Source organism: Xiphophorus couchianus, chromosome 18 (assembly GCF_001444195.1).
Source record: "Xiphophorus couchianus chromosome 18, X_couchianus-1.0, whole genome shotgun sequence".
NCBI lineage: Eukaryota > Metazoa > Chordata > Actinopteri > Cyprinodontiformes > Poeciliidae > Xiphophorus > Xiphophorus couchianus.
The window spans coordinates 13,344,329-13,363,314 of record NC_040245.1 but is presented as its reverse complement, the minus strand read 5'-3'; the positions used below and the strand labels follow the sequence as shown (position 1 = coordinate 13,363,314).

Sequence of the window (18,986 nt, the reverse complement as noted above, 5' to 3'; positions counted from 1 at the left end):
TTGGTGGAGGTGTTGACCCTTGTGTTTCTTTTATGGATTCACAACCTTGTAATAATAATAATAATAATAATAATAATAATTGTTTCCATCAATTTTCTTTTTCTTTCGTCTTCTTTCAGGGCCCATTGGACACTGAGCACCCTTGGGCCAGTCTGTCTAGTAGACATGTTTCAAACTGTCCCTGACACGTCGTCTTACGTTAAGGTAAGACACCACCGTCTGTTGGATCAGGTAATTTTGCAGGGTTCTTTTCTTTCAGTTTGCTGTGATAGTCAACAACAAAGTTTGCCAAGGCTATTTCGACTTATATGATGCTATAATTTAGATATAATGTTAGATCATTTTGTTTCTTGTTTTTAATTTAGACGGTTTAACAATTTAACTAAGAGAACTTTACAATAGGAAAACATAGGCATGTGCTGGTATGGGATTCATTAAATAAAACATTTAGTGTAATCTAAATGGTTTTATTTAAACCGTAAAAGCTACAATTATTTATACTTCATGAGTAAATGATATATTGTATTATGTTTAGAATGTAAGCAATTTATTATTATTTCAACATAATATAAGCAAAAATCCCTTACAGTTAGTACTGCTTTTTTCAAACGATAGACTATTTGCAGTTCAATTATCATATTTTCGTATTCTTATCATACAATAAGAAAGGGAGTTTCTTATGCTTATTGGTTAAGGTCATTTAGGTTCCATTCTATGACTGCCTGTTTTTAATTAGTAATATAGCAGTAACATATCCAGTTCTATGGAGCTCTATGCTCCACAAAAAATAAATAAATAAATAAAAATAAAAAATAGATAACTCATTTACTACTGATTAGTAAATGATAATTTCATCAAAATGTGAAGCCATGAAAGTGTTGACAGAAACCTTTAGCGGTATAGCAAAACTACAACTAGTTAAAGCCTTGGCACTCCCATGCTTCTGCAATACTGGTTTACTTCTAGTCACATAAGCTTTTTTATTTTAGTAACAAATAATCCTTTTTAACCAGCACCCATCTCGAACCCTTTAAGGGACAAAGGTGTACAGACAATGGATGGATGGATGGATAATGCCTTTAATCTTAGTTAGAACTCAAGTGAAGATATTGGTTCAGTCAACGGTTAGCGATTCTCATTTGTCATGTGTGGTGTCCAGTATGGCTGATATCTTTCTGTGAGCTGTATCATGAATAATATTTAATCTATTTAAAATCTAAATATTTTCAAAAGACTTGTAGTTAAGAAAATCTCTGACCTGATGCAAGAACATTTCTTGAAAATTTGACTTAAAGTGCAACTCAAATGCCCCAGCAAGTTGGGCATCTGAGACATTATATTTTATGGTGTGTTCTCTGTTTTTGGAAGTCTGATTTTCCCAGGTTTTAGTCAGAAAAGCAACAAGAAACCCAGAATTCCAACTGGGAAAGTCAGGGGTTGTGGAGCAGCCCTAAACTCAGATACCAATATGGCTGCCTAACATAATGCTCAAACTTGATGAAATATGAAGGCATGAATAACAGTTTTAACAGTTTGTCTTATATTAAATAAGTGCCACACATAGCAGATACATTTGTGTCAGTTTGTATTATCAGCAGTTGCTCCAAAAGCAACTAAAAAATTATACTTGTCTGACAGACTGTGTGAAAGGAAAAGGTTGTACATGCCACCTTCCAAGGGTGGTTCTAGACAAGGGCTAACTGGGTCCAGTGCCCGTGTAGACCTGGTGCAGGCCTCTGTTTTGGCCCCTGTACTGAAGAGATAATACTGGAAAATTTTCTCATGGTGAAATACTCTGAAACAGAAACAGTAGGTAATTGGTTCTCTTTCACTAATTTAATATTTTATCTTCACAGTTTCCCTTTAACAATCAATTAGAAATGAAAGTATTACAGTATTTAGCTTCAGCTGTTTTGATACTGGATCACAGTTTTCATCTGTTACATCAGGAGTTTGCAAGCTGATCTTGCAGACTCCTGAAGTGTTTTATTTTTTTTTTGTCCTTTATTTTGTTCTGTGTCCCCACAAAAAAAAAAAAAAAAAAAGACTGTGCCTCTGGTAAATTTAGTCTAGAACTGCCACCATGTTAAGGTAAACCCTTTAGTAATAGTTTAGTAATCTTTTATGTCCATCAAAAACCAGTACTTATCTTTTGCTTATTTTTAACACGGAGGATAAACTATATGTGGAAAGTCATCATAAGAATTTATTAGAATTTGGACAGGTACATTTGAAGATTTGGTTGAAATTTAACTAGTTTATTTAAGCATGTGAAGCAGTTAAACCTGGTTATGATGTTCTCAAATGAAATGTTTGTGACATCATAGCAATTACATCAATAAAATTCTAGCAGTTTGTTTGGTCATTGATGACAAGTAAGGCATTTTATTTTACTGCAGTGTCAAGGTGACTGACAGTGATAATAATAATAATAATAAAGAAATACCTGGTTACTCTGAAGTCACGATGCTCTGTTGTTGCAGTTTTTCTTCTTTTTTGCTCATTAAAATGTGGTGTTACGTCTCATTATCATGCCTTACGTCATGAATCCGCTCTCTGTCCGTCACGCTCCTGAGAGGGTAAATAGAGCAAACAACGCACATCTGGTTTTCATATGAATCCCGCATATCGTCCCGCATGCATGGCGCAGCGGGGATATGATACATCCAACGGATCCACACGTCTAGAAATAGCACTGAAACGCCAAATGTTTTTTTATATATATATATAAAAATGTTTTATTTTATAAAATAAAATCAAATATATTCTGTGTATATAAAGTGAAAAAAAAATGTATTTGAAAGCCGAGTGACTGCGTGACGTTTGACTGCTTGGGCTGTGTGCTTCATTCAAATGAGTCATTGTACAGTGTAGGTCTATGTTTCTAACTTAATAATCAAGGTGTTTTTCCAAAGGGCGACTTCTTATGTTGTGAGGACTTATCCCCCCGTTTTTTGAATAAGGGCTCCTTTCATCCAACCGCAGCGTTTGTGCCACCGCTGAGAGACTTTGCGTTTCAGGAGTCGGAACAATTCCCGATTTGTTGTAAGAGAGCTGAATAGCAGGGAATGTTTAAATAGAAAATATGAGCCTGAATGTCTCTTTCTGTAAGAGGCGCAGGCAGAGGGGAAATATATATTTTGTGACGCTTTGTGTTTCAGTTTGTTGTGGAAATGCAGCCTAGATTGTTTCCTTTTATTCTGGCGTTTCCGATCTGTGACTCCAGGGTTAAGCGTGTCTTCGCAATTGTTGCTTCCCTCTCAATCGTGCAGGGCGATGCTGGTCAGCATGTGGCACGCCTCAATGTACGAAATCTAAAAAAAATATTCCCCATCTTTCGAGCGAGTCCAAAGGGCCCCGGCATTTGGTTTTGTTTGGTTAAGGCCAGGCGAGACTGGAACTCTCCAATAAAAATAAATCTCAAATTAATTATGGCCTAGAGCGAGGGGCCAGACAGTTCGTGCTTCTATGTGCTGCAGACTCCAGTTTTTTTTCTTCTTCTTCTTTTTTGCCCTCAGTATTTTGACTCGGGTAAATGCCTTTTCGCCTGAGAGCAGGAATGATCTGAATACAAGTCTGCAGTTTAATAAACAGGAGCAATGGCTGGCTTACATGGACGGAGGATGCTTCGACTTCAGAATTGCGGTTATTTTTCTTGAATACTACCTATGTATTTTACCATGTTAAAAATGTCTAAAGGTGGTTATAAAAATGTCAAAACAAAATGGGGCTATATAAAACAAATATAACTTTTTTTTAAAAAGCAACAGGAGCCGGTTAATGCTGTGCAGATACAATATCGTGTCAGTTTTCCCTACCTTTCAGATCTTACCACAGATTTATTTAAATTGAAGAAGAAAAGATGGGCCCACAACAATTGAAAGGCTGCTGCACATACAAACTCACCAAAGTGTCCGCCCACCTCTGGCTTGCAGCCTCCGTGCTGAGACAGAGGAGCTACTGGCTGGTGGTGTAAGAAGAAATGTCTGGCTGTCTAGTTCCAGCGTCAAAGCCAGATGTTCTGTGGTTCACTGTGTAAACCAACTCGCATCTGTTTATTGGGCTTCTAAAATGTTTGTTACCGCTTTATTCATTATGATCTTGGGAGTTCTCGCTCCCTCTTGTCGTTTTGATAAGATTTATGACTGGAATGATGGATTTTCTTGTAAAATAAAGGAAGCTTGCTTTTAAAACAATTATTTACAGGTTGGTAAGATTTGGTTTGACAAGAAAAGACAATATTTTGGGAGGTGAAACAAGATGATTTGTGTTATTCAAACCCACTTAAAGTTGGCATGAAGAGTGTAAGTGAGAGTAAATTTGGCTTTTTGTAATTAAGGTATATTTACATAAATTGAAACGGTTAAACTTGTGGAGGCTTTAAATTATAAGCATGCAGAGCAGTTCCAAAGTTGTTGGGGACCTCAAGCAAAATTTCCTTTATAGGAGCCACAATTGAAATTCATAAAATGGAAGTGGACGTTAGATTTTTAATAGCCATAATCATCAAGATTAACAGAACTAAACAATTTAACATATCACTATGTGTCTAATGTATCTACATAGCTATGTTTCAGATTTTAAGTTGACTTTTGGTATTATTATGTTTCATTTATAAGCACCATATGAGCACAATTGGTGCTTTTCTCAACTTGTCCTTTAATAAGTTTAATTCCTTTTTAGGCCCAAAGACCTGCAGGGGGCTTTTAGCAGTTGCAAAGTTTGCTTGTAGCTCAGTCTGACCCTGTTGGCATGGGCTGGTATAAGATTCCTATGGCATGTAGGATTAAGTAAACAATCATGGTATCATTGTACATTTAAAATAGAAATGCATAACATGATTTAATTATTTTTAATTAAAAATCAATCATTTAATTAAAAGTGAAAGACAAAAAAAGTTTTTATTATTGCTAAGATAAATAGCATATTGAATTATACAGTAATATGGAATTTTCTTAAGCAAAACTATAGAATCTACTCTAGTAAAATACTGTGGCTTGTTATTTGCCTACTTCTCTACAGAGTGACTCAACCAAAGTCAGTTTGATGTATGAGCAAACTTTGTGAATGCTTGGAACCCCCTGCTTGTTTGAGAGTCAAAGAAATGGATTGGAATTCGCATGCAATGGGTTAACAAATTCACCACCTTAATATAAACGATTGGAAACTTTAAAATGTTAAATGTTCTATATAGTTTTGTTGCTTTAGTCTGAATTAGGGTCACATCTTCATGGAAGTTTAAATAGTTTGATATGTGTTTTCCTTATTTTAATTGAACTTCATTTAGCTTTGCTTCTTCTTAATCATTTCACTAAGTCAAAAGGCTAAGCTGACGGTGGGCATAAAAATTTAATTTAGCAGTTGTCCTCAGCTGACCTTGGGCCATCCCTGCACACCAATCAAATCCTTTGATCAAGCTGATATTAGGCAGTTAGTTATTCAGGCTATCTATTAGAGGGGGACATTTGGGGCGAGGCAATTTTGCATGTTTGTTACAGCTATGGAAAAACTCCTATCGCTTCAAGACTTTCTCAGACACTTCAGAGAAATCACTTTTAGGCAAAATCTGAGTATTTCTTTTAAACTTCACCATATCTTAATACCAGTATTTGGTCGTAGTTGGATGGATGGATGGATGGATGGATGGATGGATGGATGGATGGATGGATGGATGGATGGATGGATGGATGGATGGATGGATGGATGGATGGATGGATGGATGGATGGATAGATAGATAGATAGATAGATAGATAGATAGATAGATAGATAGATAGATAGATAGATTTATCTTCACACAGGTAGTCTCTCTATATCAAGATGATGCAAAAACTCCAGAGTTTGGAATGTAAAGAAAAACAGCAAAAACGATTTTAAAAAAAGCAAGAGAGTCACTAAAGAGTTAAACAAGGTGTCTCCCTTAATTACTCGAGTCAGAGCTGGCCTCAGGCAGGAGAAGCCTTGACCCTTAGCAGGATCCAGATGTGGTGGTCCCAAGGGTGGGGGCCCATGCCGCCTCGCCAGACCCCCAAGTGGAGTGCAGACAGGCCGGCCCTGCTGTCAGGGGCAGGCTCCATTTGAGTCTGAGGGGCCGCTTCCCCACAGGCATACTGCAAAAAAGTATTCATTATTCTTATCATTGGCCGAATCACAATGCGTTATTAAACATTAGGAAACGATGTGTGCTCACGTTTATCCAACGAAAAACTCTGTTTCCCCTCCTGTAATTGGACGTTGATTTACTAAATAGCAATCTCATTCCTTAAACTCTGTTGACATGGCCTTTAATTAATTTGATTAAAATACAGATCTTAAACTCGGAAAACTGACATTTCTTTCAGTGTCTCTGAACACGTTCAGAATCTGGACACGGTCAGAAACTGGACACGTTCAGAATCCCTCTTCCTCTTTGGAATATGCACTAAAATTGCTCTTGATTTGATGAGAACATTTTGAAAGTGCAGGCAAGGAAGAGGGGGCTCAAATACCTTCGGAGGGAAGGATTCCTGATGTGAATTGTGCTCAGACAATTAATAGCAGTAAATAATAATAATAATAATAAAAATAATAATCAAATTGATTAATAAAGTTCACTTTGGTGCGCTTTGGTCTTTCTATGTCTTTTTCCAGAAAACACATGTTGCGGAGCAACTTTTAGATCACATCGCGGCAAAGAGCTACTTTTATTTTAATAATGTCAAAAGAACACCTAACATATCTGATCGCAAAGAAAGAAAGAAAAAAAAAAGCAACCCACAATAAAACCCAGTCGTATCTATCTCCTCAGTTTTGATTTAGAGCTCAGTTGGTATTGAGGGAAACATCTGTCCACTCCCAGGGATGAAATGCATTACTTCCACTATGAAATCCAGAGTAAAATTGTGACTTGATTTACTGGGGGATGGAGGCATGGCCAGATGTGTCTGAAATGTAGGCGTGAGTCAAAAAGCGCCCTAAAACATTAAGTTCCATAACATATATTCATTCGTAAAAAAAAAAAAAACTTCAAATAAAACTAAAAAAAATTCTGGACAAATAAACCCTTCTTCCACAGCAGCTGTGACATTACCGCCAGGGAATAAATACATAGCGCGCAACAATATCCCTCAGCCGGCACAACACTGCAATGGCCGTGTGCAACGCAGGCAGCCCAGCCATCCTGTAAATATTTCCGAGCAGAAAAACATAACAGCGGAGCGAACACTCAATTGTTTCACTGCTTATCTCTCTGGGACAGTATCCTGCCTTTTTTTTCTTTTCTCTCTCTCTCTCTTTTTTTTTTTTTTTTTTTTTTTTTTTTTTTAGAAGGCAGGACTTTCGGTGACACACAGCTTCCTTCTCAAACCTTCTCAACAGCGGTGACTTCACTTCCCAAATTTAGAGGAAAGAAAAAAGTCAATCCGGTAAAGAGAGAAAAAAGTGTCTCCTTCTCTCCGCCACATAGTACCGGGGGGGCACTGGAATTAACTCAGGAGCGTGTCATGTTTGGGATATCGTCGGGGTCCGCTGAAAATTGGGCAAAATGGACGGAACTATTAAGGTAAGGGTGGAGGACGGGGTGTATGAGTTTGTGGGGAGACAGTTTTTTGCGGAGTTGCGCCTCCTTTTTTTAAAGCAGCGGATTGAAACGATCCTCTGTCTCGGTCTGTGAGCTGGAACCTCCAATCCGACGACGATGAGAGATTTTTTCCTTTAACCAAGGTTTCTCTTCTTTTCTTCTTTATTCTAAAGCATTTTCTCCCTTTTCACAATAAAGGCTTTCGAGGATACACGCTTAGTGGATTCAGATCTGAATCACGTTGTGGATTTTTCGGGGGACCGGGCGCATCATTACGCACGTCTGGGGAAGCCACTAAGGAATTATTGCTCGATTCAGACTAGAAACACACTCTAGAGTCGTTTATGTGGTGTATATCTGCGAGTTCAAGCATTTAGTTGAAGAGATTACTGGATGTAGCGGCTGGACACGATGATGTTGAGCTGCGCAACAGCGGTGTGGGCACGTCGCCCCGGCTCAGTCCTGAGGATCATGTCCGCGTGTTAACGGAGCTGTGATGGTACCTGGCTGGTATCTGGGAATCGGAAAGTCTGCATCTGCGTCTCTTTGCGGATTTCGATCGTTGCTGAAACTCCGCGTCTCCCCGCTGCCGGACACAGAGAGTTTTGTCAAGCTGCAAAGGAAAGCTGTCATTTGGTAACTGCCCATGCAGTTTGCAACACTCGAAACCGCAACGCTTCACAATGATACCTTGGCTTGCTCTTTAAATAGTTGCACAACTTATTTTGAAACGGTATGCTGTTAGTGGCAGAGCGCTGGTCTGCATTAACACCACTTGGCTACTGGTTCCCTGAGACTGGAATTCCAGATGCATTATGGCTACAGCCTCCAGTCCAGATGTTAAAGCCCCGCTTGTCCCCAGTTAGACACATTCAGGCTACAGAGCTTATTTACTCCTGTTGTGTCTGAGAGATGTTACTTGTTCTTTTTTTAATTCTTGGAAATTTAAAGTAGCTCGTTTGTGGTCATTGGGTGTGGTGTGATTTTTCTGGGAAAAGAAAGAGAGGAGAAAAATAGGCATGGAATTCCATCATTTATTGCTCACAGGTTTGTGATGTGCCATGGATGAATGGCCTTGGTGCAAAAGCATGGAATTTTTGTCAACTCGGATCTTTTTTAACAAAACAAGAAGTTCCAATAGCAAATGCAATTATAATTGCATCCCTGGGTATAGATGAACTTGTACATTCATGTTCACAAAAAAAAAGAAAGGAAGGACTCTCTAGCCATGAGAGTTTCCTGCTCTACACAATCTTTTCCTGACAGGTTTCCTCTTCCTCCTTAAACAAAGGACAGGAATGCCCCCCCCCCACACCCTCTGGGTGGCTCCTGTTAGGTTCACTTCATGTTTATGTGCTTGTGTGTGTGTGTGTGTGTGTGTGTGTGTGTGTGTGTGAACAGCAAACAGATACAAGTGTATTCTGGATGTGAAGCTATTGCATACACTATCTAGTCTTGACGTATTTAGGACCAGCTGCAACCCGGGCCAGACTGACTTGGCTGGTGTAAACAGAACCAAGGTGGCTCCCAGCAGGTGTCACAGTCTTACACAATGCTTATGATGGGACTTGATTATGAGCTGCAGTGATTTATTTGCTGTTTTTTCCCAATCTTTGTCTGGGGAACACCCTACAAAAACAACCCCCTTACTTCGCCCCCCCCCCCCCCCCCCCCCCAACCCCACCAAAAGAAAAAAATATATTCTGAAGGTTAATGCTACCTGTGTGATTATGGCAATATTTGTTATAGTAATATCTATTGGAGAAGAATCAAAACATATGTGGGAGAAGGCCATGTATTCTTAAAGCTGTCACACACAGCCTGATTTTGGGACGGTGATGGCTCTGTGGCTACAGTCTGTTTTGGTGACAAGTTTGTTTTATGTGAAAGAATAGATTGGTAGTTAACATTTTTTGTTTGAAAATATATCTATGCAATATCTAAATTATTATCCCTTTACTTTGAAGCTAAAACTTGGAATAGAGGTCCAAGCTGGGATTGTAGACATTTACATGTTTTAGCTGAGACTGGGAAGCATTACAATGCAATCCTGAACTAATTTTAATTTAATAGATATTGGTGCACTCATTCTAAACAACGTGAAACTGTGAAAGGGGAAAATATATCTAAAGATCTCTGTATCTGGTTGAAAGGTGATAGGGTTGTGCTAAATCTGGATGAGACCTATAATTCCAAAAAGTCTAGTTTCAGCATAATTTTTTAGGCTAAACAAAGATACAGCCTGAACAGCTTCAAATAGCAAAATAAATGTTATTGGACATTCTGTCTTTGGAGTGATGCGCTGGGATTAAAGTCACAATCTCTCAATTTCCATGCATACTGCTTTAATAATCCAGCTGTGCTTTATGACTGCAGAATTGAATTTGCACTATGACTGCATGTATGTAGTTGAGGATCTGTTTGTGACTTTCTTTTGCTGTCATTCTTGTAGATTTTGTCTTACAAAAAGTTTCTTCAGCAACATCTTGTCTGCACTGAATCATCTCTCTGTTAAAATAGCAATTCAGTAAGGTAGCTATGAAGGTGCAAAGTTGCTGTCACCGTTTGAGTCTGTTGTAGTTCTTGGTTGGAAATTGCACTCGTGACTCGTGACTTATTTAACCCTGGCGATCTGTCTAGGTTGTGCCCCGCCTCTCGCCTGTTGAGCACTGGAGATGGGCACCAACACCCCTCGCAACCCCGCTAGGGATAAGCGTGTATGATAATGGATGGATGGATGGATGGATGGATAGATATATAAAAGATAAACATTCTCATTCCAAAAGTAGTCAATATATTTACCTCTAAACCTCGATTGTATGTAGACTTGACTCTTGCTCATGTTTATATGATGTGCATGAACAAAAAAAAAACATGGAGTCTTTTTAAAATGATCATCGTGATTGTAGTCAGCCTTTATAGATACAAAATGATGCCGTTTTCCCACATCATTTATCTGTAAATGACCGCTGGAGAAGAAAATAAAATCACATTAAACATTTTATTTCTATTTATTTTATAATTTATAAAAAAAGTTGACTAAAATCAGAAAGGAATTGACATGCAGAGCTTTAAATCAATGGATTTGATATTGTTTGTTTACAAGTAGAGGAATTAGGAAGGGATGGAATGTTAATTTGTAGGTACAAAATGTCACTGAAATACATGCTGTAAAAAAGTAATTGAGCAGGTGCTTAAAAGTTGCTGTTATCTCTAAAGTGCAGGGTTTGGTTAGAGTTTGGGCTTTGATATCATTTTTAAATAGTTGGGTATTGGATTTCTACAAATACAACAAATGAAAACACCTCACAATGATATGACATTTTCTTCAAGGACCCTCAAACCTCAGGACCCCAGGCCAGTGCCCAAGTCACTCTTTTTTAAGGCTCACCCAAATGACACATTTCATAAATTATAGTCTGATGGTGTAGAGCAAACAGAAAAAAAGGTGCAACTGCCTCTAGATTTTACAAGTAGCTGGTGTGTGTTCCTTAGAGATACTGGAGTAATCAGAATAGTGCTGTTTTGTCAGTTTTCTACAGTTACATGGGGTTGTTTCTATTTCAAAGAAATAAAAAAAAACCTGCTGCAATCTTGATGAACACAAACCACTTGCCAATCATGGCTCCAATTGTGGCAACTGATATGTCAGTGTAAATATAACGTGCAATAGTCAAAATAGTTTGCAAAGCTCTTATCAAGCTGTTATAAGACATTCCCTGACTGTTTTGCCCTTATCATCTGCAGACTAGCGGCTGTGTTCTGCTCAGATAATTTGTCTTGCTGTCTAAATTCAGACAATGATGGATTCTCAGATGAAATCAGAGAATAAACTAATTGTTCAAGTGGTTACATATATTTCAGCTTTTTAAAAACTGCTAATTAACCCGAAAGACTATGGTGTAAAAGACATTCAATTTTATTTTTGTTTGGCATAACCCAACAAGCTTACCTTTTCCCATAAAAGAAAGTTATAAAAAGATCACGTTCATGAAAAGTCAGCATTGAATCGCCAACGTTAACAGTAACATCCAGAATCTGTAATGTTTGAGATTTCACAATTGCTCAGAACCTAGATCACATCTTATAAGTTGTTAAATATTTGTTTCAACTATAGCATGTTTAATTGAGTTAGCTGCTACTACCGAAAAAGGAATGCAAACTAATATGTGTGTGCATTACTGTACAAATGTACCTACTGTGCATAATAAAAAGCAAACTGAGAAACAAAGTACTGTACTTTCTGTTGAGGAACAAGTAAACACATGCATTGAAAGAGGAAAATCCAGAAACTTGTGATCATGACTTTGCTTTCATAAACATTCTAGAGAATGGAATGGCTGCATGGTGGATCTATGAATTAATGAATTTCAAGTCACATCTTTCTCCCTGAAGCAACTATGTGGCATGCTGGAATGAAAAAAAGTCAGTCCTCTGAGATCAGACACGTCTCCGTCTCTACTGTGCCATCAGATCCGATCAAATCCAGATGTGCATCAGAACCAAGCCTAATCCTCAGAGCCATATTGTTATGATTTCACTTAATATTTTTCTTTATTGTTTTTTTTTTGTTTACTCTTCTAAAAATAATGTGAATAAATCATTATTAGGCACTAATCAGTGATGATGAAATTTCATGACTTTTTAAAACAATGACATTTGAAGTCAAACCCATCAACTGCACAGCATAAGCTTTGCTTTTAAGACATTACGCAAGGAGCGTGTCTAAACCACACAATATCTTGGCCTGCTATGTGATTTTCAGCGAGTTTCTGCGTTTGTTTTCTTTAATAAACTGACATTGCTCCAGCAGCGCCGAAGCACAGGGGTCAGTTTAGCTGTGACCCCCCCTGCTTCTGTTGAGTTTTCAGCTGTGGAGGGAAGCCCAAACCTCAGACATGATGCACACAGTCTGGCTCAACAGGGGATATGGATGTCCACATTAATCTGGAAAATAGACCTCTGATACCAATTTACATGTAAGGAATCATGGGGAGTTAGGTTAGAGTAGAACACTTTTTTAAATTTTAGTTTTAGCTAAAAGCATTTGCTAATTAATACTCACTCTACTTGTCAAATTATAATCTGAGTGGACCAAGAGTTCTGTAGCATCTTATCTAACAGCTTTGTGAGCATGATTGAAGTGATCTTAACATCAACAGGAAGCTACAGCCCTACATGAACTGTATACACAAACTACAGAGGATCCCAGACTGTGATATGACTCATAAGTGCACATAATTGGTGTAAACAAAAATACACAGGAGATTGGAAATTTAACTTCACATGTTGCAGGGAAGGGGCTTGACCCTTTTTTGCTAGCTATTGGGAATATAATTGAGATCATATAATTGAGATGCTACTTCTACCTTCTTATGTATATGTTAAAGAGGTACATGTTCATCTGTTACCTCTTTCAAGATGATGACTTTTGAGGCTGTTTGTGTCTATGGTTAGTTTACCTGTCAAGAAATGAAACAGACACTTGAGATTCTGACCAGGTTTTCAAAGATTAGGGCCGATTAAAGTAGAAGTCTGTCAGTTTTGATTGCCAGTTGATCTCTTTACTTTTTTCTTTTTACTTCAAAACGGGTCATCTGAGTTGAATTGATTATTGTTTTTATTATTGGGAGGATCACCTATCTTTAAACCAAAACAAAAAATAAATTCTGATTCTGTTGCTGTCATATGAAAAAAAAAAAATTTCTTATATGTGAAAAGCAAGTTAAGTAAAACTTTTTGTTTGCCCACATTGACAGGAGGCGCTATCAGTGGTGAGTGAAGACCAGTCCTTATTTGAGCCTCCATACGCTGCTGCTGCCCCTCTCCCCAAAACAGACATGACTGCATCTGGCACACAGGACTACAGCCAGACCCACAAAATCAACCCTTTACCCCCACAGCAGGAGTGGATCAACCAGCCTGTGCGGGTCAACGTCAAGAGAGAATATGAGCACATGAACGGATCCAGGTATGAATACAACGACTTACTGTCCCTCTGATATCTCTTTTTTTTCATTAAGAATCAGAGACATCTGAACTTCTACTGTTATCATTTTACAGCTTTTAAAGTCTGATATATTTGAACGGGGAAGCTTAGACTTTTAATGTTTGGTGCCAAATTCAATTGCTAGAAAAGAACTCAACACCCAACATTTCTGCTGATAGTGTTTCAACAGGTCCAAGTCTGATTTGTTTTTGTGCAGCAGGGAGTCTCCCGTGGACTGCAGTGTGGGTAAATGTAATAAGCTGGTCGGGGCTAATGACACATCTCAGATGACCTATGGGAGCTATATGGACGAGAAGAATGCTCCTCCCCCCAACATGACCACCAATGAGCGGAGAGTCATTGTACCTGCAGGTAGGCAAAGGGGATGCTTTATAGCTTATGGGCTAGGGGTTTGTTTAATCATTATTTATGTCATCATGGTGAATGTGGATAATTTTATGCAGGAATATATTTATTAGTCAAATTACTTTTCAGTACTTTTTAAAAGAACAATTCTGAATAAAATGGTTTCATTTCCAGGTGTTTGGTTATTGTGTTAAGGTTGGGGATTGATTTAACATAATTGAAAGGAACATGGTAAATTATATGTGTAAGAGGTTTTTCAGAACCTACTCCCTTAAGTGAACACTTTTGTGTGTTAAACATTCAAGACATGCTATTTGAGCCATCAACAAATTTATCTTAATTTATTACAAAACACCACATCAGTCAATTTGCACTATAATACTTAGAATAAAGTGTTTTAGAAGCTGAAAATTGTAAGGCTGAATTGTATTTGATCAACATTGTAGTGTCCAATACACACTCAATAGAACTGGTAAAAAAAGAAACAGTTTTAACTGGTTGTTATTAGAAATGCTTGCAGGTAATAATCATTCAGTCAATGATAATTATTTGAATGAATGTGTAATAACTTTAACAGAAGCAGCAGAAAGTATTACCGCAGAATCACTAAATTATTTCTTTATCAAAGAGTATTTTCTTTTGTGTTTTTATGCATACTGCACCTATCATTCCTAAAAAGATTTAAATGATTTATTGATTAATTTAAACTGCAAGTGTCATACTTTTATAACTATGTCCATTTCATGCCTTATATCTTCAGGCACAAAATATATAAATCATCTTATATCTCTTGTGCCTGCCACATATTGTTTATTTTCTTTTCTTTCAATGTATCTACTAAAATTCTACTTTACGTCACATAATGGGTATGTGACTCCAATATGTAATATCTACAGGAGGTTACTCATAGTTAATTTGATTAGTCCTCTTTCATACTACTGAACTGACAAATGGGTACAAGAAACAATTACAATAATGTATCATACAACCATTTCAGAAACTAATGCTGGTTTCTTTCATAGTTGAATTAAGTTTAACTATGCATGAGATATGTGTATTTTTAAGACAATTTATTTCAGTCTTTTTGGAAATACTGAAATATACAAAAAAGTACATAAGGTACTTTTGCGGATATGTGATTTTTTGTACATTTGCATGGCATGTTTTTTTATGGGAAAAAATTAAGGTTAGAAGAAAAAGAAATGCAAAAACATGGGTACAAAATAGGGTTAAGAATTGGAAAAGGGCCAAAATGACCAATAATAGTATAGGGTTTGTGACAAAGTAAATTCTGATACATAATACTGTGCTCTTGGGAGCCCCCTTCTGGTCTGGAGTCACTAAGCAGGAACAAAGTAACCTGATGTTTCAAAACATCTCGGTTTAAAACTTTTATGATTCTCTTATTTGTGTGTTTATCTCTAAGCACTTCAGTCAATAAACTTCCACTCTCTCCTGTCGTCTTTCCTCAGACCCATCACTGTGGTCTCAGGACCATGTGCGGCAGTGGCTGGAGTGGGCCATCAAGGAGTATGGACTGCTAGAAATTGACACATCAATGTTTCAAAACACAGACGGCAAAGAGCTCTGCAAGATGAGCAAAGACGACTTCCTCAGACTTACCACCCTGTACAATGCAGAAGTGCTTCTGTCTCATCTCAATTACCTCAGGGAAAGTAAGTGTGCTTTGTAATCTTTGTGTAAAAAGTAAAAAAAGAAACAGAACAAAAAAAGAATCAACAGGAATATGGGAGAGTGAAGTATAACATGCTCACTGGAAAAAATATTCCTGTTTGGTAGATGGATAAAGAAGTACTTGGAAACAGTTAGAAAAACTTTGAACTCTTCTATGTGCATAAGGCTATTCATGGACTGGTATCTGTTTTTGCCAGAAAATGAAATCATTAAGTGAATGGTTTCTTTTCATTCATATTTTTTCCTCATCAATTAGACAAAAATTGAGAATGAAAAAAATAAGTTTTTCTTTTAGAAGTCAAGCCTGAGAGAGCAAATGATAGATATTATTTAGCCACTGAACTATACCAACAATAAACAACAGAATTGCTTTAGCTGGAACTCATTTCTCCATAATGGTGCTCCATCTGTAGCAGAAATGTGGAAACCAAGACGGGTTTCTTTCCCCTCTCGAAGATAACCATCAACTACATCCCCCTCGCTACACTTTGCAGTGCCTTTATTCCACATTGTCCAACAAAAAAGATGAAGCCCAGGTGCATTGCCTCAGGAAGGCAGTTCGGCCTGTATGCTAAGCACAGCAAAGAACGTTGATCTGCAATTTTCAGTGGGGGCAAATAAATATGAGCCTCTTACTTTTGAAGAGTGCTTTGTTGTAATCCAGCTTCATATGTTTCATTGGAAGTCAGAGTCAGTTTTCTGAGGCTATATGCAAATGACGTTTTGATATAAGATGTAACATCTGGTGTGGCTGTGGTCTGAATACACATTAGTTTGTAGCTCAAAAATTTGGATTCTGTTGCTCTGGACAGTGTGAGTTTTTTTTCTGCTGCTGTTGCAAAATATCATGACAGCACATTGGGTGGAGTGACTGCTAGCTCCACTATATTTAAAATTTCTCGTCTAAAATTGCGATGGACCTTGATGTGACGTAATGGGAACTGTATTTTTTGGGTGTCAATGGTTTTCTCTATGTAGCGCATCTGGGGAGAGAGAGAAGGAGAGATGGCTAACATCGGTATAACGGACTCATTGTGAGGCACTGTAGCGGGTGGATCTGTCTGACCACTACTGGGCACACTCTGCAAAGCAGTTTTCATAATCGCCACTGGCTGCAGGATTTAGACACCAGCTTTGGATTCCTGCATTGCAACCCTGCCCATCATTGCTCTTTTTTTATTTAAACTTTGTGTGTTTTGGAGACAGAAGGGATGTCTTGGGGTTCCTGCTCACTTTCCAGTTGAAAATTACCTTGGATCCTTCCCACAAGTCAAAATGATGAATTCTTCTAAGTGAGGACTGAAAGACCCGTTTTGGAGATAGAAAAACTGTTTATATTCTTAACACTAGGGGCCTAAGGGGAAAAGGAAGCATATTAGTGAATTAATGTTTTACAAAACCCAAAACAAGACAAAGACTCTGATTTAGATACTTAAGTAATTCTCATTTCTCCCCTCACAGCATAGGCAAACAATATCATAACTGAGCCTTGTCCACAAAATAGACCTCTGGGTTGAGTCATGAGCACTTGAGCTCAGGCAAGATTCCAAAAGATGAAAAAAGGGGAAAGAAAAGGGGAGAACAAAGCCAAATCCTGGAAATATTAGTGATTATAGGTCATGTATGTCAAGCTTGTTCCAAATTTACTACTCTCAAATATTAGCCCCAATCCTCTCAAAAAATTGATGTTGCTGTAATCATCATAATTTCATAAACATCTGTCTGTACCGTGTGTGCATTTGGTTAATTTTTTTTGAACGTCTGATTAGCATTCCTCTCAGTCATTAGGACTCTTGGCAAAAATACAGAGAAGAAATCTCTCCACCCTATAGCATAACAAAACATTCCTGCCACGTCATGAGCAGGAACATTCAAACGCCCACGCTGATTTGACCACGGGCACGAGTCGAACATCTGTCTGGGTACCCAGCTGCTGACAACAAACAAGGCTAGTTGGCTGAATATTATTTTGGCCTCATTCTTAGTTACTTATTTGGATTTTTATATGGGACGGCCGCCCACACCCCCAATGTGCTTTCAATTTTGAGTGCAATTTGAGAATTTGTTCAAATTAGTCTGTCAGGGAGGGACCGTGGACTGTTTGCTTTATCGCACCCATGTAGGTCGGTTTGATACCACATGTGCTGGAAGCGGAGCAGAGCAGTAAACCTCAGACAGCAAGAGACTGGATCTTCTGACAAGAAGAGAGCAGGGGTGGAATGGGAGAGGAGAAGCCAGATGGGACTAATAGCAAGAAAACTGCAAATTGATCAGTTGTAATTCATCAAAGCAAACACTAAATGAATGCGCAGCTCCATGACAGTTAACTGGTATGAAAAACAACAGCAGGTTTTAAGCATGAGAAAGTTATATGGCAGAACTGGAAAAAAAAGAGTATTTCCAGTGCATGGAAATGGTTTGAAATGGCTGTGAATGAAAGCCAGTGAAGAGTAGCAATAGTTCTGTTTCCCAGCTGTCGCCTTTGCTTGTGTGCCTGGATGGATTTACAGCGAGGGAGTCAAGACTGAGAAGCAGAGGGAGAGGGAGAGTGATAAGTCTGGGCTTCTTGCACCGCTGCTGCTGTTCACTTCAGAGTGGGGTGGCGGGGGGACATTCTCAAGCCCTCAATAGTTTATACAGACCATAAACATCTGGGCTCGCAGGCTGAGTAGGGAAAAAGGAGGTCTGGAGAGTTCACTCTCTCTCTCCACAATGTCTCCCTCACAACAATTTTATTGAGCTCCCCTTGCATTAGTTCTTTCTATTGGCAGATTATCACTGTTGTGGAGGGGTTCAGCAGCCTGGCTGCGAGCCCTGTACTGTTAGCTGTCTGCTGTCAGCCACCATAACAAAGCAGTCTGTGGCTACTCGCTTGCCTCCTGGAGCTCAGGAATTAATATGCATTAGCATTAGCATAAATGGATGTGGAGCATATGCTGATGGCCTTCAGAGGAATGGAGTGGTGAGGTGGGTTATCCACAGTATTTCGTCTTAAACCTAGTTGTTTGAATGCTGATATAAACAATCTTTGCTTTAAATTATTCTTTGTCTTCCGAGTATTAATAACTTTCTCACATTTTGTCAAGCTACTTCCCCACCTTTTATGTACTTTCTTTGGCTTTTATGTCATAGACTAATACAAGTGGATCATAACTGAATATCACAAGCAAAAATACACAGGTGAAAAGGTGAATTTGTATTGATCCAATGGCTAGTTCAGTGTGTGTTGCAGAGTGTAGAGGTAGATGGTTGTGTTGTGATATTTTTGAAGTTCAGCCATGCTCTTTCTCTTGACACTTCTGAGGCCTTCTCAGTACAGAATTATTCATACTGAGATGAAATGATCTACCCTTGCACTCTGTTTACACAATTTGGTGCAC

The 18,986-nt window shown here is 38.2% G+C and overlaps 1 protein-coding gene across 7 annotated transcripts in view; it reads left to right on the top strand.

Annotated features, from left to right (window-relative positions):
* Positions 1-18,986, top strand: part of fli1 (Fli-1 proto-oncogene, ETS transcription factor) — a 36,729-nt gene that overhangs the window by 1,483 nt on the left and 16,260 nt on the right. The window contains exons 2-5 of one of the 7 annotated variants that reach the window (XM_028045675.1): positions 120-231; positions 13,316-13,527; positions 13,766-13,917; positions 15,384-15,587. In XM_028045675.1, coding sequence (XP_027901476.1) covers positions 166-231; positions 13,316-13,527; positions 13,766-13,917; positions 15,384-15,587 — 634 coding nt within the window. In that variant the 5' untranslated portion in view covers positions 120-165. Of the gene's footprint in view, positions 1-119; positions 232-7,286; positions 7,539-7,579; positions 7,700-13,315; positions 13,528-13,762; positions 13,918-15,383; positions 15,588-18,986 lie in introns of those variants that run through there. The other 6 variants (XM_028045676.1, XM_028045673.1, XM_028045674.1 and 3 more) reach the window with 6 other exon arrangements.